The 20356-nt window shown below is 51.8% G+C and overlaps 1 protein-coding gene across 7 annotated transcripts in view; it reads left to right on the top strand.

The window, feature by feature from the left end:
• The window catches only part of CTNNBIP1 (catenin beta interacting protein 1), a 47160-nt gene that overhangs the window by 10651 nt on the left and 16153 nt on the right, over positions 1-20356 (top strand). For 3 of the 7 annotated variants that reach the window (XM_070474258.1, XM_020887712.2, XM_020888222.2), the window contains exons 2-4: positions 13553-13637; positions 18769-18887; positions 19447-19537. In XM_070474258.1, the coding sequence (XP_070330359.1) occupies positions 18792-18887; positions 19447-19537 (187 nt within the window). In that variant the 5' untranslated portion in view covers positions 13553-13637; positions 18769-18791. Of the gene's footprint in view, positions 1-7755; positions 7850-8623; positions 8647-13552; positions 13638-17996; positions 18146-18768; positions 18888-19446; positions 19556-20356 lie in introns of those variants that run through there. The other 4 variants (XM_070474259.1, XM_070474260.1, XM_070474261.1 and 1 more) reach the window with 4 other exon arrangements.

Here is a 20356-nt window from a genome sequence, read left to right as displayed (position 1 = left end):
CCACCCTGGCTTCCTGTCTCCAAGGAAGAGAAAGAGGTCTCACAGCCTGTGAGCAGTGGTGGTGGCAGAGCTTAAATGCTCAACATCAGCCATGGCACTGGGCCGCCTGGGGGGAGATCTTTTGTTTATTCTCCTTTTCTGACCCTGTTTCACCTCCTTAAAAAGAACACCTTTTTTTTTTTCTTTTTTTTGAGTAGGTAATATATACATAGTACAGAACTCAAAAGGCTAATTGGTGAAAGAGATGCCTCAAAAAAGATGTCTGTTAGTGGCTGTCTTTTTAATCTTAACAAGAGGCTCCTACATGTACAAGTGCATAAGGTACACATTGGCCGCACACACGCCTGACTTACCCTGTTTTTTTTTTTCCCCACACTGTAATACTCACCTTATCTTTTTCATTTCACACTAAACATTGGAACCCAGCATTCCATTCCACTATCATCACCATTGCTTTCGTCTGGCTAATAACTCTTTACTTCTTGTGTGCTGGGTATTGTTAAAAGTGCTTTACTTATGTTGACACATTTATTTTTCACAACAACTCTATAAACTAAATACTGTTATTTGCCACAGTTTGCAGGTGAGTAAACTGAGGTGTAGAGAGGTTATGTTACTGTCTGAGGTCATTTACAACTACCTCACTCATTTTAATGGTTCCCTGTCATTCTTTTGATTGCTTATATTAATTTTTTTCAATGTCCCCTGTTGCTGAGTATTTAAATTTTCTCTCATTTATTTATTCATTTTGGCTGTACCATGTGGCTTACAGGATCTCAGTTCACAGGTACAATGGGCCACAGCAGTGAAACTGCATAATCTTAACCCCTAGAGCACCACAAAACTCCCTATCTTTTATTACCATTAAAAAAAGAAATACTCTTCTACATATATTTTTGTGCTTTTATATAAGTGTCTCTATAGGATAAATTCCTACAGTCTGTTAGAGCAAAGGGTTGTGTTATTGTTTAGTCGCTAAGTCGTGTCCGACTCTTTTGGGACCCCATGGACTGTAGACCACCAGGCTCCTCTGTCCGTGGGATTGTCCACACAGAATACTGGAGTGGGTAGCCATTCCTTTGTCCAAGGGATCTTCTCAACTCAGGGATGGAACCCATGTCTCCTTCACTGGCAGGCAGATTCTTACTACTGAGCCACATGGGAAGCCCCAGAGCAAAGGGTACATCTGTTTAAATTTTTACTTTGCCAAGTTGGCCTCCATGGTAACATTTTATATGCCCACCAAAATTATGCAGAAATAGCTCTTTCTTCCATGCTTTGTTGCTAATCTGATAGGAAGGAAGTGGTATATCATTATAATTTAAATTTAATTTCTTGATGAAGAAATAGAGTATCATTTCAGATCTTTAAGAGCAATCTGTTATGTTGTTGCCCATTATTTCTTGTCTTGGCAGTCTTTTTCTTATTGATCTGTAGGCGTTCTTTATATATTACAGCAGTTTGTCCTATGGCTGTGACATATGTCACATGTATTTCCACAGTCATTGTGCTTTTGATTATATTGTTTTTTCTATGCAGAGAGTTTTGATTTTTATGTAATCAGATTTTAAAATCTTTAATCTTATAACTTCTAGGTTTCATTTTGTGTTATTTCCTTCTACTGTTTTCTTTTAGTCTACTTACTCTCTCTTTTGTACATTTAAAACTTTGCTCTGTAACAGAGTGATCCACAAATCCGGCATCACCAGACACAGGGCAGATTGGCATTGTGTGCCTCCAGTGGGACGTGGGCAACATCAGCTACAGTTGTTTCTTGCCAAAATGTCTATCTTTACTCCAGTTCTAAGGAAAACTGGACAAAGAGACAATGGTCCTTGATTTTTAAAAATTGTTAACATCATGATAGACAAAGAAAAGCTGGTGAACATTCTAGGCTAAGGGAGAGGAATGAGCGTGGGAACCAAGGGAAGGTGAGATCTTCGATTGGATTCTAGATTAAAAACCGGTCCAGGCCAAAGTGAGGGGTGTGGTTGGGAGAGGTGGATGTGGGCCATACATCAGAGAACACCACTGGGTCAGTAGTAAATTGCTTGAGTAGGGGAAATGGTATTGGAGCAGCGTCAGAGCATGACCTTAGGAGGTGAGTGGTGAGATGTTTAGCAGAGTATCTGATATCTGCAACTTGCTTGCTTTATTTTCTAACTTTATTTATTTAATTTATTTGACTGTACCAGGTCTCAGTGGTAGCACTTGGAGTCTTGGATCTTCCTTGTGGCATGTGGGATCTTTAGCTGTGGCATGTGAACTCTTAGTTGCAACATGTGGGATCTAGTTCCCTGACCAGGGATCAAACCCAGGCCCCCTGCATTGGGAGTGTGGAGTCTTAGCCACTGGATCACCAGGGAAGTTCCTTTCCCCTTCTTTTATGGCATGCACAGTCCTTGATTTCCATTTCTCATAGGAACTTCTTTTGGGGGGTGAATTATTAATTTTGAACTTGGAAATCCTATGAGTTATCTGTCTGGCAGACTCACATGACTTTTCTAGATGCAGAACAAGTGTGCATTGGTGCCTGTAGTTTTTGTTGTTTTTAACATTATGTCATATGCTCCGAGTAAACCTGTGAGGAACTTTAGTTCTCTGAGACTTGAAGTCTTAATCCTCAGGAATACCATCCAACTAACTTGTAGTATAATGAAACTCTCTCTCTCCCTAACCTCCAGAGAAGCTTTTTCTCTCAGTTGAGAGTTTTTGCAAGAGGTCAGGTTCTGCTTGCGTTCTGTGGGCATGGGCTTGTGAAAGGCTCCCAGGTTTCGTTTCATGAAATGTGACAGTCTTGGATGAGTAGCTGGCCTGTAAAACCAGGAGTCTTTTTGCCCGGGGAAACACTCACAGGCCAGTTTTGCTAGAAGCTTCTTCCCCTTCTTTGCAACTTGGTGACTAATGGTTTCATGGCTTTGGGAATGGAAGATGTCATTACAAATGGCTGATGGGGACTTGGCTTCTGAACTGGATTGTCTGGGTGTGCCGAGTGCAGGGGAGCAGAATAAGCCAGCCCTATTACATATAACCACTTTAGCGTATTGATTATTTGGAGTTAAAGTTGCTTGAGAAATAGTCGGTGCAAGAAAGACACCCTGACCCTTCTTTATTCCTGTGAAAGCAGGAAATAAATCTCCCACTTGAAACGTACCTTCTCCATATAGGGAATGGAAGGTGTCCTTATCACCAGAGACAGGGAGTTCAAGGCTGAGAATGCTATTAGTTGTTAATTTTCTCACTTGTTTACTGCTCCAAGCCCAAACCTCTTGGTCTTGTCAATTCTGCACAAATTTATCGTTCCTTTGTCTAAAAGATACAAAAGGTGGCTGCTCTGGTCACTTCTTCAAGCCTTATATTGAGGCTCTCTACATAAGAAATTAAATTTTTTTCCCTTGATGTCTTGCCTGCCTGCTTGCATGTGCTCTGTCGTGTCCCACTCTTTGCGACCCCATGGACTGTAGCCAGGCCCCTTTGTCCATGGAATTTTCCAGGCAAGAATACTGAAGTGGGTTGCCATGCCCTTCTCCAGGGGATCTTCCCAACCTAGGAATCGAACTCACATCTCCTGCATTGCAGGCAGATTCTTTTCTTTTTTCAAATTCTTTCCTGCTGAGCCATCAGGGAAGCCTCTTTAATGTCTTATGTCAATATAATTATTAGGCCAGCCAAAGACTCTAGGAGGGAAGAAGGGAAAAGATTTCCTCCTCTCCTCTGGTCTGGTTGTTTGTGTCCATCCCACTGGGAAAGGGGATAGTTCTGAGCTTTTCTGCAGTGCCCTTGGCTCTGAGCAGGTGATTGTGGGTGGATTCCTGCTCTTTGGGGTGCTGTGTTTTCCCCAATTGTCTCCCTCTCCTCTCCAGCCTCCAGCCTCCCTGCCTCCCGACTGGACAAGTCTTGCTACACATCAGAAGTCCATCTTCACGCTACTTCCTCAGTGACTTAATGGAATAAACGCATGTAGATTCTGGAAGTTGCGTCTGTTTAAAATATTTTTTATTTTGATCAGCAGCTTGTTAAACATTTAGGGAGGAAGGAAACTGAGTCTTCAGCAGCCCCTTAGGGGGAGGTTTCCTCTTTCCTCCGATTAGTTTTTGTTCTGAAGTGGCTGGAGGGAAAGGAGAGGGAAGGTCACGGGCTGTGAAATGGAGCAGAAGCAGTTATCCAAATAAACAGTGCACTTCTGTGACATGAGGGTATGATGAAGGTTTGCAGCGTATTGTGGTAGTGTGGATATGTTTTCCAGGGAGACAAACATAGCTTTATTTTAATGCAAATTAGCACATACCTGTATGCTGAAAGTCTATAGGAAAGAAGAGGCAGTAATCCTAAAACTTCTATTCTAAGAGTCTTTAAGAAGTTTCACACAGGAGGCTGGGCATGGGGCCTCTCAGCTGGGTCCTGAGGACCCCCATTTCCAGAGTCGGACAGTGAGGAGGGGGCTGACCCTGGGCCGTGACAGGGCACCGAGCCCTCACCCTGCAAGCAGCCCAGTTGGTTTAATGACCTAATTCTCACAACAGGAAGCTGGAGGCCTTCCTGGCCCCCTTCTGAGGGGATGCAGTGAGCCTGGCCTGGGAAGCCTATTTATTTGAACCAATTATCGGAGACGTCAGTGGAGGGGAGGGATGGTGGGAGAGTAGGGGCAAAGGCAGAAGCAGCCAGCCTGCTGGCAGGCACTAGAAAAATTGGGCCACCTTGCCTGGGCTTGCCCCTGAGAACAAGGCTCGTTGCTTTCAGCAGGAGGTTGTATGAATGAGTCCATGTGGCTGAGTGAAGGGAATTTACCAGGTCCTGATAAACAGCACTGTGTCAGTTTTCCCCCTTCTTCTTAAGAACAAACAAGCAAGCAACACTGTTCAGTTTCCCAATTTAATTAATGTTTTAAATGGTGACCCTGCGAGAGTTGGCATAGCTGTGGGTAGTGGAGTTGTTGGAGCTTCGTGGGTTGAAATTTCCATTCTGGCTTCTTTCTCTGGAGGTGACCCAAGGTCTGTGAAACCTGGCCAGGCTCCTGCCCTGGGATTATTAGGCTTGGAGCTGGTCCTTCCGGCCCCAAGTTGACTTCAGCCCCATCCCTAAGAAGACTGACCAGCAATGTAAATTGACTTTTCCCTAGGGGGTGGGTAGTGGGTGGTCAGCCCCAAGTTGACTTCAGCCCCACCCCTAAGAAGACTGACCAGCAATGCAAATTGACTTTTCCCTAGGGGGTGGGTAGCAGGTTGTCAGCATGCTGGGATTATCACAGATGTCCGTCACAGGAGAGAAGTGTCCTTCTGCCGCCAACCTGCACAGGTGGGCTTTTGACATTGCCAGGTGCCCAGCCCTCAGTGAAGGTCATGCAGCCTGAGAGGTTCTGCCCAAAAGTGTGGGAGGAGGGGCGTGCACCCACTTGCGAGCTGAGGGTTCCTGCCCTGGCACCCATTCCTAAATAGACAAGGGCTCTGCAGTCTGTATTACCCACCCCCTGGGGACCTGTAAGAGGCCGAAGGTCAGACTGAATCAGGAAGACCTGGAGCTGGATTCCATAGGCACGCTGGTTCCTGACTTCAGGTCTCAGGCTCTGGCCTGGCCAGGTTCCAGGGCTCCAGCTGTTCTCTGGGAAGGAAGAAAGGACCTCTTTTTAAATTGGGTCAGAAGATGCCTCTCTTTCTTCCTGTCCTTGTCCCCCTACTGTGCAGGGATAAAGCCACCACCTGCACGTCCCTCAGTCAGAGCCTGAGGACTTTGCCCAGGATCGGAGTGTCCCAGTGCAGCCGCGGAAGCGTCCCCAGCTCTGAGGTTCCTTCCTGTTTGTGTTGTGCTGGCTGAACTGCAGAGGCTGTCAGAGCAGGCCTGCCAGGTAGCCTTGCTTAGCAGTAAAAAGGACTTGAAGAGACAGTGTGAGCTGGGCACTTTTCTACCAATCAGGCCAACTTTGCAGGAGAGACATTTTTTTTAAACCAGAAGCTTTTGACAGATGCCTTTTACCAATCCAGTCATGACAATTTTAAATAATCTATGCACGCAGTCTTCTTCAGTTCCTTGATGTCTTGTACTCTCTGAGGTGAGGGTTCTCTGGGCTTTGGGGCTTCCTTCCCACATGGTTCCCAAGTGAGTCTGAAATCTGTTCATTCCCTCCACCGTACATGGAGCTCCAGGTGTAACTGGCAGCATTGTTTCATTCACCAGGTCCTGCAGCACAGAGCCTACAGTCTCCAGGGTTTTCAGGGGTCCACAAAAATACTGGAGGCCTGAAAAAGAAAAAGGGTCATCCCCCTCTAAGGAGTTAGACGAGAATTCTGTTCAGTGGGAGATGAGGTTCCATTTTAGTATGTCTGAGAATAGAGGTGCCTGGGTCTCACGCAGGCCTGACCCCCACCCTGTGGCTGCCCTCAGGGAGCTTCCAGAGTGGAGGGTTAACCAGATGCACAGACACCTGGGTGCAGCCAGGGCCGTGCCATGAGTGGAGGAGATTCGGGTCAGTGTGCAAACACAGTCTTCAGAGGGTAATGCTACAACAGTGAGCAGTGAACAGGGAAGAATGTTCTAGGCTGAGGGACCAGCAGATGTGAAGGCCAGAGGTGTGGAAGCAGCCTGGTGCAAGTGGTAACCGAGGCGACCACCCGGCAGAGCTCCTCACCCTTGGCACTGTGGACGTGGTGGCCATCATGTGCATTCTAGGTTGTTCTACCCAGGAGCATCCTCCCGACTGTGATGATCGAAAATCTTCTTTCTCCAGACAGTGCCAGATGCCCCCTACTGAGAGCCAGCACTGGGCGGGGGACGTGGTTGACGGCCGGGGTCTGCCCAAGGGCGGTGGACGGAGCCCTTCCTATCTAGCGAGCAAGGTTGTGCCTGTCCCAGTGTCCTCTGGTGTGTGTGATATGCCACCTGCAAGAGTGGCCTGCAGACTCTCTGAGGGTCAGGCCACAGAAGAAGGGTGCCCGCTGAAGTCCCCTTCCCAGGCTCAATGTGGTTTTCAGTGTTGATGCCTTTGCTGGTGCTGTCTGGACAGCTGGGTAGGGCAGCCACACTAATGACATCATGATAATTTGATCCTGGTGTTTCAAGAAGCTTCCCTGAAGGGCCATCATCAGAGCAGCTCCCACCTGTAATATAAGGTGCCCTGTTGCTGGGGACGGGGCAGGTGGGAGCACTAATGACATCATCATGATTTGATCCTAGTGTTTCAAGAAGCTTCCCCTTCATCAGAGCAGCTCCCACCTGGAACAGAAGGTGCCCTGTTGCTGGGGAAGGGGCAGGTGGGAGCACCGAGGTTCGCGGTGTCAGGAGTCCCAGCCTCTCCAGTGCAGCACACCTGTGTCTGTCGCGGGAGTAGGACCCCATCAGGGTCCGGGTTTCAGAGATGCTTCCCCCATGCGAGGGGCCTCCAGAGTGACTGCAGCCTCTCCTGCTGTGACCCTGCTTCCCAGGGACTTTCTCATGTTTCCTGACGTTTCATTTGGATTTAGAATCTGCAGAAAGTTCTGGATAACGCAGTGAACACCCCCATGCCCTTTACTTGGATTCACCAATGTTAACCTTTGCTCACACACTCTTATCTCTGTTCACACTCACACACATCCCACACATATACACACATGCATATACATGCATGTTTACACACACATACATATACACACTCATACATACACAGTGAAGTGAAGTGAAGGTTGCTCAGTTGTGTCTGACTCTTTGAGACTCCATGGACTATACAGTCCATGAAATTCCCCAGGCCAGAATACTGAAATGGGTAACCTTTCTCTTCTCCAGGGGATCTTCCCAACCCAGGGATCCAACCCAGGTCTCCCTCATTGCAGGCAGATTCTTTTACCCATTGAAGTATCAGGGAAGCCCAAGCTTTGAGGTAAGTCCATAGATACACATTTACACATATATACCCACTCACATATACATATACTCACACACTCATACATTTACATATATAATACACACATATATACACATACACACCCACAGTATACACATACACACATATACATACATATATTCACACATGTACACACATACACAGTCACATATACACACACACTCATACACACACCTTTTCCCTGAAACGGAGAGTAAGTTGCAAGCATTGAGACATTTCACCCTTATACACTTCAGCCTGTATCTCTTAAGAACCAGGATATTTTACAATGTGACTACAATGTATTCATTGCACTCAACACATACAATGTTGATACAATACTAATATCTAATAAATATTCCATATTAACTTTTCTCCAGGCTTGTCATGTATTAATTCTGTAGCCCTGAGCAGGTTCCTTGCCTTCTCTGAGCCTTGGTTGTCTCATCTATAAAAAGGGAATAATTCCTACTATGCAGGCTTGTCCTGAGGACTCAGTGTGGTAAACAGGCTTTGACACTGCGCGGCCCCCGTGAACACTCTAGCAACCAGAGTAATTATCACTGTTGTTCTGCAAGCTTGCCTGGCCTGACACAGCAGGAAGGAGCTTGGGAGCAGGTTGGCATTTGGGTTGGTGACCTCAGGACTAATTCCTCATCCCGATCTCATCTCCTAAGGCTGCTGCTGCGTCCTGCAAACTCCCTGATCTGAGGAGCCATCCTCACCTGTCTTGTGCCTGCCGGTGGAGTGCAGTTCCAGGATGCCAAGCCTGGCTCCGGGTTGAGGAGGCGGAGGTGTGGAATTGATTAATTAAGGCAGCTGCTCACGAGGCCCTCAAGTCCGAGAGGCTGCAGTTTAATTACTGAGAGTGGAGTTTGCGGAAGTTCTCTCTGGTGCCCCAGTTTTAATGTCGCCGAGGGGCCAGAGGTGCCACCCTGACTGGGACTCACAGCCAAGGCTGAGGCCCAGGTCTGCTCCCTCTGCTGGCTCTGAGCGCACCTCTGTCCACTGACTTGTGTGCTGGAAAGCAGTGTAGCAGAGGGGTCGGGGCTTGGTTAGTCTGGGTTTGAATCCCGCCCCACAATAGACTAGGGCCTACTAGCTGGGTGAGGAGAGACTGGTATCCTCATTGATATAATAAAACCTCATAGGGATGTTTGACATGAGGGCTCAGAACAGTGCCCGGCCACAGGGAGTCAGAATGTGTGTCAGCTGTTCCTTTCAAGCAGTGTTCTCACCTGGGGGGTGTTGGTTACCCCTAGGAACACAGGGCAAAGTCTGGAGACACCCTGGGTTGTCACAGCCCAGGGACAGGTGCTTTGGGCGGACAGAGCACAGGATGCTGCTAAATACTCTGCCACGTGCAGGTCAGTCCCCAGAATGAAGAGTTATCCAGTTCAGCGTCTGCAGTGCTGAGGTTGAGAAACCAAGGATTCTGAGCAGCACGTGGAGCGCGGAAGGAGGTCCTATCTCCCCCAACCTCCAGTTTATCCTTCCTGTGATCCAGTCCCCTCCCCCTCCTCCCCGGGCTTTCATCCCTCCTGGACCGAAGGCCTGGTCCAGCTTAGGTCCAGCTTCCCTGAGCTTCCCTCAGCTCACCCCCTCACCCAACCATCCCACACTCCTGTTCCCCTCCTCCAGCTCAGTTTCTTTACGGTAGCACCCATCTCCTTCCTCCACACTAGGTTATTTACCCATTGATTCCTTTCTGTTTTGTTTTGTCTGTTCTTCCCCCTCCCTAGAATGTACATGGGGACTTTTGACTGTGTTTGCACTGCTGTAAGGTGGCTCAGACAGTAAAGAATCTGCCTGCAATGCAGGAGACCTGAGTTCAGTCCCTGGGTTGGGAAGATCCCCTGGAGGAGGACATGGCAACCCACTCCAGTATTCTTGCTTGGAGAATCCCCATGGACAGAGGAGCCTGGTGGGCTACAGTCCGTGGGATCACAAAGAGTCGGACGTGACTGAGTGACTAAGCACAGCACAGGCAACATCTCAGGACCCAGTAAGCGCTCAGTATGTTTGTTGATGATTTGACTGAATGAATGCATTCCCCAAGGCCACTTGACTGGCCAGGATGTCAGTTCTTTGTGGTTACTCGCATCATTCCTTCTTCCCAGAGTGCCGCCCACCCCCTACCCCATCCAGTACAGCGTCTCCCAGCAGTGCCCCAGATGTTTCCCAGATCTGGTCAGCTCCCACATTCTGACGCTCTCCAGAACACCTTGGAGATGTGCATGGTGGTACCAACTTCCTCTGAAGGGTGAGTCTGCTGTGCTTCCAGAATTTCTCCGTGAACCCTGGAGCCCAGCCCTGGCTGCTCAGCCTGTCCTCAGGGCCGTTGACAGCAGACTGGAAGCTGGCACGTCAGGCCTCCCCACATCCCCTCTTGCAGCTGCCCCAGGCTCTGATGCTGACACTGGTCCATAGTTCCACCTACCACAGCGTCCTGGGCCCTCCCATCCTCACACCGCAGCCTGAGGCCCGGCCCTCACCTGGCCCAACAGGGACCCCCCAGCCCCACCCCGTCTTTCCCCCACAGCTCGACCACAGGGGTCTCAGGCTTACCTGCCTCCCCTGCTTGAACCTCGCCTCCGCCCTCAGGTATGGTCCAGCACCCCCAAGCCCCTTCCCTCACCTCCCAGGCCTCAGCCACATCTTCTTCCTCAGCTTTCCCAAAGGCCTAGCCCCTTCCTGTTTTAAGACCTTTACTTGTGTGTGTGTGTGTGGGGTGGGGGGGGTATGACTCAAACACACAAGATAGCACATCTTCTCACCCTCAGTAATAGTTCAGAAGTCACCCGCGAGGGGTGCCTGCCCCCAGGGCAAGGTCAGATACCCAGCTGCATGTCCTTGCACTCCCCACGCCACTCCCCCCTCATTGATCAGAGTGTCTGCGAGCTGTGTTTACCTGGGTGTGACTTGATTCATGCCTATCTCCCCTGCTCACTAGACGCCATCATCACAAACAGACTATCACATGCTCACCTGTGTGTCCTCAATGCCCAACCCAGGGGGCCTGGCATATAATAAACAGATGCTCAATAATTGTTTGTTCAAAGAATGTCAGTTCCCCGTGCCTGCAATGCCCATCCCCATATTCTCTACCAGCAAACTCCTATTCATCCTTCAAGACACAGCTTCAGGGTCATCAGCTGGGAGCTGGTCCCTCCCTTCCTCTGTGTTGTCATTGAGCCTGGCACACCCCTTTGCTCTGCCACTTACTACAGTGGGTTAAGGCCCTGGGTTTTTTCCTCTCGCCTCTGAGCTGCTCAGTGGGAGGTGCTGGGCATGGCACCTTACATGTAGTTGGCACTCTTGGAAGTGTTCTGTTTTAACCTGACCTATCTTTTTGGTTCATTGTTACCTATGATTTGTGTTGTTTTATTTGACTTGTGCAGAGTGGTTTCCTCAGCCATTCAGGTACCTTCTGGAAGGAAGGCTTTAGTGTCCTTTGTATCTCCTGCTCCCTCACCTGACGTGAGGCTGTGGCCACCTAGAGAGGTTTTCCTTTAGTAAATCCTTCTGGAGTCCACATCATGTCTACTTAAGGTTACGGGGCCCTCGGCAGTTTAAGAGCACTTGACATCCTCTCCCTCATTGTGGACCAGCTAGATAGTTTGTGGGGCTTGGTAGAGGGTCCCTTGTTTAGAAAAATATTCAGAATTTCAAGACGGCGACAGGAGAGCATTAAACCAGGAGTGGGGCCCTTGTCAGTGCCCAGCCCTGTGCTGGTGCCGGCCTCTCACTCATGAAGCCTGCCCTAAGCTCCTTGCCTCCACCAAGGGAAGACATGGCAGAGGTCCTGATTTCCTCTTGACCAGTGGCAAAATGCAGGGCCCAGAAGGCAATGACTGACCTCAGGTTGCATGGTTCACCAGGGACAGAACAGAACTGGAAACAGATTCCAGCTCCAGGGCATGCTCACTGTCTCCACTGGCTCTGGGGCCCTGGCAGCCTTAAGCCTCAGTTTCCTCCTCTGTAAACTGGGGACATTGACCTGATCATCAGGTGGCAAATGGGTCAGCCAGGGTGAGTCCCTGCATGGTCCCACCAGGAGCCCCCGCATCCCTCAGATACCGTCTCCTTCAAGTCATGAATCCTAGGTTCCTCTCTGCACTTTAGACAGTCTGACCCTGGTAGACAGTAGGGGGCTAATTGGCTGTTGTGATAGCTGGAGAAATTAAAGCCCCTCAGAAGTGTAAGAAGGTTGTCTCTTTTCATCTTTTGAAAGAATGTGAGGACTTGGGTAGAAATTTCGCCAGGGAGCTTTGGTATTTCGGAACTTTGATGTCTAGAGGAATAAAAGAGCAATTAATTGCTATAAATGTCTTTCCCGAAGGGTAGGCTAAGGGTGGAGAAGGAAATGTCAACCTACTCCAATATTCTTGCCTGGAGAATCCTGTGGACAGAAGAGCCTGGTGGGCTGCCATCTATGGGGTTGCACAGAGTCGGACATGACTGAAGGGACTTGGCATGCATGCATGCATTGAAGAAGGAAGGGGCAACCCACTCCAATATTCTTGCCTGGAGAATCCCAGGGACAGAGGAGCCTGGTGGGCTGTCATCTATGGGGTCACACAGACTCGGACACGACTGAAGTGACTTAGCAGCAGCAGCAGGCTGAGGGTGGAAGAGGTGGCAGTGGCGGGTGACCGCTCTTCCCTCCCAGGGCCCTCTGCACTGGTTGAAGGGCTCTGCAGACCAGAGACCCAGGGTCAAAGCAGCGCCTACCTATAGTGGAGGCTTCTGAAATCTCACTTTCTCTGGAAAAACACGTATTCCTCAGCTTCTCGGGTACGTGAGTAGCTTTCTTTGCAGAGATAGCTGAAGACAGATGGGTTGCAGAGCTCCCCCGGTTTCTTAGAATAGGTTTCTCAATTATCCAGAGACATCTGTCCTTACCATGGGCTGAAAGCCTGAAGTCCAGGTGGAAGCCCACGCGCCACAGTGAAGAGGGGGCAGGCGGGCAAGACTTGGGTGCCCCTGCCAGCTTCACCCTGTGCTTCTGCCCGCCGTCCACAGCCTTGCTCCTGCCTGGTTAACCTGCAAAGGACCCAATCCATGAGGTTGTGTGTGGGAGGCAGAAGAAGAAAAGAAAATGTTCTCTGATTCCTGTTTAGGGCCAGCAGATGTGTGGCCAGGCTAACAGGCTCTAAATTATCTGTAACTGTAGAGTATGCGTGTGCATATCTATGTCTCTGTGTGTGAGAGAAGGAGAGAGAGAACTTATTTTTCCATATACAACTGTAGGTATTCCCCAAGCACAGAAACCCCACGCACATCTGAGCACAAAATGGGTGGGGCGCTGAGGTACCTGAGCCTGGCTGGTTGCATTGTTGGGTGGGTGGGACACCTTCTCGGGCAGGTGCAGGACTTGCCCATCAGCTGGCAGGAGTGATTCACTCAGGTCCCCACCGTCTCCCAGCATGTCTCCCAGTCAGCTGGGTGACTAACCCCAGGGGAGAAGGGTGTGTAGTGACCTGCTTTGGCCGGAAATGACAGGAGCGCATAGCTGCAGTCAGCACCTTATCCCAGAGGTGCTGGTGCAAGTTCCTGGGCTGGCCAGACACACAGGTATTTCTGGACCGCGGCGCAGGGCCCATCACAATGAGCTTCCCGCCAGCCAGTCTGGATCCCTCAGCACGGGGTGTGGACTCCTTCAGCCCCTCCCATGACCCGTTTTCTGTGTTTCCACAGGGCAGCATCTTCCTATTTCTCCCTGGCCACGACCCACCTGTCACAGTTGAGCATCTGTTTGCCTCAAGTTGATTTCCAGAAGCAGGTAAGAACCCCAGGGGCGGGACATCTGGTAACCTGCCCATAGATCAGTGCTGGGGAGGGTCCTGCCTTGGGTACCAGCTCCTGGGCTGACTGTGAAGTAGGCACGTCTCATGTCCTTTCTTCATTGTCCGTAATGATGCTCATGGCTTCAGCTGGGTGCAGTGCTTTTGTTGATGTCTTTTATGTTGTTAAGATGTGTGTAGTCTGAATTAATATTTTATATAAGCTCCATGAAGCACACCATTATATGGTGTTGTATTTTCATGCAACCTAGATACTGTACAGTTGTAAGAATAAATTTTGAAACATGAGCATGTAAAATATAGCAGAATTTTTTTAATGGACAAAACAAAAGGCAAGTGTCAGGATCCATGGGGCAGAGGTAGCTTGTGTATCTACAGGCCCCTACTGCTGTCTGGCCCAGTCTGCAGTTACTCAGTGTTTATAATACAAGCAGGTGCTAGACCACCCTCGGTATAAATGTATATTCCAGTTTATGTAAGTGTGGGTGTTAAACAGCATCAGCTTCAGGTTTATCGGTAAAAATGAGGGCAGGGGACTGTGTTTGTCATGGGGAAGCCACCTTTCGGAGCCATTGATCAATTGGGTCTGACGGCCACACATCCCCTTCCCCAGGTCTTTGCTGCACTGCCTCCTGAGTCTTCCACTCTAAGGGCAATTGCTTCCGAGCTGGGGCTCACGTGCACAGAGTGGGTCCCTCTAATCTCTGGGCAGGAGTGTGGTGTCTCACAGATGACCTCCATGGCTCCGAGAAGCAGCGCCTCCTCCCAGGCCATGAGCCACTTTTGTCGCTTTGTTTGTTGGGGAGGGAGATGTAACTGCTTTACAATGTCATATTAGTTTCTGCTATACAATGAAGTGAATCCTTCCCAGTGGTTGGGAACCCCTTCCTCGCTGTCTTTCACTGACCAGTCTTCCTTCAGCAGAGATGAGGGCTCAGAACCAACAGCAGTGTGCGTATGGCATGTTTTGGGGGCTTGTGGACATGTATGCATGTCTCAGTGAATGTACAGACCTCAGTTTCTCTGAATTGTGTGTGTCCCAAGCAGATGTGATTTTCTGGAACCATGCCCACTTTCCCCATGACCCCTGACATCAGTGGCATGTCATCCACTCAGCCACAACCTCTCCCCTTGCCTCACCTTTTGTTTGGGTACTTGAAAGCTGCCCGTTTCTATCCATTTTCTGTTATTTTGGCTCATGTATGCCTTTCCCTGGTGAACCTCCAGAATATTCTGTCTTCAGAGAGGGAGCAGGTCTCCCTCTCTGGGCAGTTAACACGCAAGGATTTTCTTAGGATGCAGGACAGATGCGCCCCCATGTCAAGCGGTGAAATGTTTCCGGCATCACCCGGAGAACACAATTGAGAAGCGGGTCTCACAGCTGAGGACCGAATAAATGATTAACGTGTCCAAATTCACTGTAGTTTGGGCTTATGTCATTTAAACACGCTTCAATGGAGACCACTTCTTGATCCCTGCAGGGAAAAGTAAGAATTCTCTAGCGAAGTTAATCTGATGTCTGTCAAAATTGTGATGAAAACTTAATAGCATGTTCACTTGGATAGGCACCAAACCCAAACACTCTGTAATGAGCTCATAGCATAGCAGCGGCTGAAAGGTTCGTGTCGTTTGGGTTAATTGTGATTTATTCTCTTCAGTTTTCTCCCACACATTGGTGCCCTGGATGCAGATTCTGTTTAGGATGGGATTGTAAATCAGTCCTGATGTTCTCGTCCGTCAGGATTGGAGTGTGGAGGGCGGGAAGGTGTGCTTATGCAACCATCTGCCCTGATCCAGCCCTGGGTGTTCCCTCTGTCTGGCAGCAGCACAGAGTCAGCTCTAGCTGGAGCTCAAAGAATCCTGGAAGACCAGAATTCTCAGGAATGGCAGGAGTCTTCCCCAAGGAAAGACAGTTTAAGAACCAGTCTCTGCCAGGAAAGCATTATGGGGATGTGACCTGGCCCCAACACCCCAGGCCCAGGGCTGGGTGTGTAAGGCCCCCTGGTAATCACAGCGTGAGTGTGTGGCACTCACTATCCTTGAGGGTAGTGAGTGTAGTGGGTAGTGAGTGTGGGGGTAGTGAGTGTAAGGAGATATTTGGGGGCAGTGAGTACAGAACACCAAGGGTAGGGTTATTGGAAGGAGCAAGATTCTGTGAAATAGACCCAATATAAAATGGTTTTCCAGGTGGCTCAGCACTGAGGAATCTGCCTGCCAATACAGGAGACTCTGGTTTCATTCCTTGGTTGGGGAAGGTCCCCTGGAGAGGGGAATGACAACCCACTCCAGTATTTTTGCCTGGAGAATTCCATGGACAGAGGAACCTGGTGAGCTACAGTCCATGGGATCTCAAGAGCTGGACAGGACTTAGTGACTAAACAGCAATAACAAAATGATTTTTCACACGTTTACACACACACACACACAGTCCTTTTGGTTCCGCGTTCTCACACCTCTGCTGGAGGGAGCCTGGTTGGTCAGGAAAGGACAACGAGGAAGGGACTCTGGACGTTTGTGAAGCCAGCATCCCAAGGTCCTGGGATGCTAAGCAAAACAGAGACGTGTCCTTAGCTGGATGGAGCTGGCCCCTAAACGGGGGGACAGAGCTTGCTCTGGGGGGACTGAGGGTGGTCTGTGACAGCAGGAAGTCACAGAGTTCAAGCCATCACTAGGGTGGCTTGAACCAGAAGGGCCCTTGGGGGCTTGTGTTGGGGATTGGGGGCGGACAGCACTGGAGCTCTGGTTGTGTATGGCGACACCTAGTGGCCATTCCCTTGTCTTCCGCAAGAAGACAGCCAACTGACCATCAACCCTTAGCCACAGGACAGAATCAGAAGGCTTTTATCCCCAGAAGCCCTCACTCCCAGTGCGGAGGCTTCATGGAGCATTTCAGTGTCCTTGGAGAGCACGACAGCCCAAGGCAGACAAGTTACTCGGGAACGAGAGTCTTTGGGAAAGCTGAGTTTGGTTATGGAGACTGGATTAGAGATTTGCATTTGACCCTAGGAAGATTGAAGGCAAAAGGAGAAGGGGTCATCAGAGGATGAGATGGTTGAATGGCATCTCACTAGATGGACATGAATCTGAGCTAACTCCAGGAGACAGTGAAGGACAGGGGAGCCTGATGTACTGCAGTCCATGGGGTCACAAAGAGTCAGACATGACTTAGCGACTGAACAACAAAAACAAATTTGACTCTAAGTGATGTGGATATTGTTGCATGGGGTGGAGGGGGGAGTCAGAGCCCAGACCCCACTGGCTGTCAGAACTGTCCCTTCAGCCACCCGGACTTGGGCTGTGGGAGGAATGGGTAAGTGAAGCACCTGTGGCCCCAGCCCCCCAGCGGGTGCAGAGACACAGTCATCGAGCACCCAGCAGGTGCCCTCAGAAAGTAGGACGAGACGGGGCAGCTGGACAGGAGGGCCTGGGCAGGGGTGCACCACCTGCTTGGATCACAGTCAGGAAAGGCTCCCCAGGAAGACCTCTAAGCGAGGCCTGGAGACCCTCGGGCAGAGGCTGGTGGGGGAAGAACCTTGAGGCAGGTCCTGGACATAGGCGGGGAGGCAGAGGGGAGGGGAGCAGGGGGAAGAGTGGGGGCAAGGAGGCAGGACTAGCCTGCGGGGTCCCAGCAAGGACATGAAATGTATCCTGGGGTAGGCTGAAGTGAGGAGAAATTTCATCTGTTCTGGTTTGTTAAAATGATCATTCTGGCTACTTGTGTGGGGTGGAGGAGTGGAAGGATGCACGAACGGGTCAGCAGGTAGAGGAGCCAAGCCCTCCCGCTCAGCTGTGCTGGGAAGTTAGGACTGTCCCTGCACTGTGCGCCTGGCCCCAGGGACGCCCTGGTGGAGGCCAGCTACCTCTCAGTCAAGGTCTTTCTGGAGGCCGCTCACCCCTCCTTCCCCATTATCAGTTGTGAATTGGGCCCTTTTCTGAGCCCGGAGGTGGCAGGGGGGCACACAATGGAAGAGAAGCGTGGGTTCTGGTGGTGGAAGGAAGGCCCTGTAAGGCACTGCATCGAGTGCAAGGCTGCCGCGAACACATTTTGCATTTTGCCCTGTTGTACGGGCTTCAGGGCAGGAGCCCCTGTTAGCTTTGACAGGCGCCTCCAGGGAGGCTGCTGCCCAGGGCTCTGGTGCATTTCTGAGCCCGCCTCTCATCCGGGAGAGCCGGCCTTTCCTGGGTTTGCTGGCCCCTGAGGGATGGACCGTGTGAGGAGTGTCCTTGGCCCCAACCCGGTCCTGCGAGCGCAGCTCCTTGGCACCAGGGCCGCGGAGGCTCCACCCCCACCAGCTGCTGCGTTATTTCTGACTCATCCAGGAGTTACAAGTGTGTAACCCAAACCCCTCCACGCCCGGCTTCCTCCCCACTGGCTCCTCCTGGAGGGAGGAAACCCCGGGACGTCTCTCCCGGGACCTCGCCGCTGCAGGTCGGGTCCCCACCGCACCTGGACACACTGCCGCTCACAGGAGCCACCCTGTGACAGGTGGGTGGGCTGGTGAGGGTGGCAACCGCGAGCCCAGGCGGGTGTCTGTGCCCGCAGCCCCGGGCTCGCCGTCCCCATCGAGGGATTCCTTGGAGCCCGGCCCGGGAGCCGGCCTCTCGAACGTCAGGGACTTGTGCAGAGGGAGCTGTCTTGGTGTCTGGGGGCTGGGTACTGATCCCACGGCTTCTCCAGCTACAGGCCCCAGTCAGCTGCCTCGATCGCGTCACGTTGCTCCTCATGGAAGCTGCCTGCTTTGAGAGCCGGGGATACTTGGGGTTTTGTGCAGCACATCCCCTAGGCTCGTCGTAGCAGGAGCCTAGCTGAGGGGGTGACTGGAAGGTGACGCTGGCCAGGAGTCTGGGTCAGCTCAGCCCCCGGGGGCCCAGCAGCTCCACGCACAGAAGGGACTGGCCACCAGCGCCTGCTGCGAGGAGTGGGGGGTGGGTAGCTGCTCGGGCTGCTTGTTGGGCCAGCAGGGGTGAGGGGGGGACCGGCAGCTCGCCTCCACGCCGGGCTCTCGGAAACGAGCCCCTAAGGCATGGTGGGCTGCCTGACACCTGCCCACGTGCGGTCTGTGTTGTCCTGACACTGTCCCCCGCCCCATGCTTCTCCTCACTCTGCAGCAGTCCCCAGAGCTGGCCAGGGGATGAACCGCGAGGGGGCCTCCGGGAAGAGTCCGGAGGAGATGTACATTCAGCAGAAGGTCCGAGTGCTGCTCATGCTGAGGAAGATGGGCTCCAACGTGAGTGCCTGCGGGGTGTCAGGCAGCAGGGCCCCCGGGGAGGGCGCCTGACGAAGGCAGCCGGAGGGCCACAGCCGCCCTCTGCAGCCATGGTCTGGGGAGGGGCTTGCGGGGGCTCTGGTTAGGCTGTGGCCGATTCAGGCTCCCGGACACAGACGCCAGCAAGTCCAGTCCTGCCGGCCCTGCAGGGCAGTCTTCCCACCCCCTGTGCTAAGCTTGGGCCAGGCGGGTGAGGATTTCTAAAGGCCCTGACCTTCCCTCCTTCCCCTCTCCCAAGAGCCTTCTTTTCCAGGGGGGCTCTCCGAGCCTGGCCTGCCCTACGCTGCAATCCCTGTGCCAGATCTAATCCACAGTGGCAAGCCCTGTGGCCCCCATGGGCCAAGCTTCAGGGGTGGGAGCAGAGGGGTCAGAGTCTCACCCTGGGATGGAAAGGTCACATCTCAAGAATGGAGGCCTGGGGAGCGGAGAAGGAGGCACCCTTTGGGGATGAAGCCGCTCTGAGCAGGTGCCTCCGGGGCGGGTGCGAGCCACCCCTCACCCAGCTCTCTCGTCCTTGCAGCTGACGGCCAGCGAGGAGGAGTTCCTTCGCACCTACGCGGGGGTGGTCAACAGCCAGCTCAGCCAGCTGCCCCAGCACTCCATCGACCAGGGTGAGTCCATCGACCAGGGTGCGTGCCAGCCACACCCTTCCCAGGGGCAGCAAGCGGTGGTTCCTTTAGAACGCATAGCTCCAGCCCTTGCAGACGGGCCATCCCCAAGAGAGAGGGAGCAATTTGAGGCAGACAAGGAGGGGCTGCAGCTCCGCCCACCCACACAGCTAACCCTGGGTGGCGGCAGCCTCTAAGCGTGGAGTCTGGGGTGCCTCCACGGCCTCCAGGCTGGTCCTTTCTTCCCCAGACGGGAGCCAAGGAGCCAATCAGGTAATGGGGGGGAAATCCCTTTTGGGCCTGGTGGAGGAAGCAGTGGCGGTGTCTGGGGGCCCTGTAACTGCAGAGGCTCTTGTTGCATGTCTTTAGCCCTTGCCTGACCCCTGTCCACCCTGTTCAGGACAAGAAAACCACCCTTGTGTGCAGGGGCCTGGCCTGGTCGCAGACTTTACAGTGGCTGCTGTGTTCCTGGCTGTGCCCCGGGGGGTGGCCGCAGCGGCCCTGCAGGTCTCTGTGTGCCCGAGGTAGTTACTTCTCTCTTGAGCGCCCTCAGCCAGTAAGGATAGTAGTGGGTAACACTGAGTGATTATTGTGTAGCAGGCTCAGGCTGAGTGCTTGATACACATCATTACATTTAACCTAGAGAGCTACCAGCTGTGTTACTTCTACTTAGCAGGCAAGGAAACTGGGGTTCAGAAGCAGTAAGCCACTGCAGCCAGTTCATGCTGCCAGTTACTGGGCAGGGGGTGGGGGGCAGAATGCAAACCTGCCGCTGGACTGCAGGGCTGGGTTCCACTCTTTTTGTCTTCTCTGGAGCCCAGA

This window comes from Odocoileus virginianus, chromosome 11, assembly GCF_023699985.2.
Source record: "Odocoileus virginianus isolate 20LAN1187 ecotype Illinois chromosome 11, Ovbor_1.2, whole genome shotgun sequence".
Taxonomy (NCBI): domain Eukaryota; kingdom Metazoa; phylum Chordata; class Mammalia; order Artiodactyla; family Cervidae; genus Odocoileus; species Odocoileus virginianus.
The sequence above is the reverse complement of the archived record's forward strand: the minus strand, read 5'-3'. Positions and strand labels throughout refer to the sequence as shown.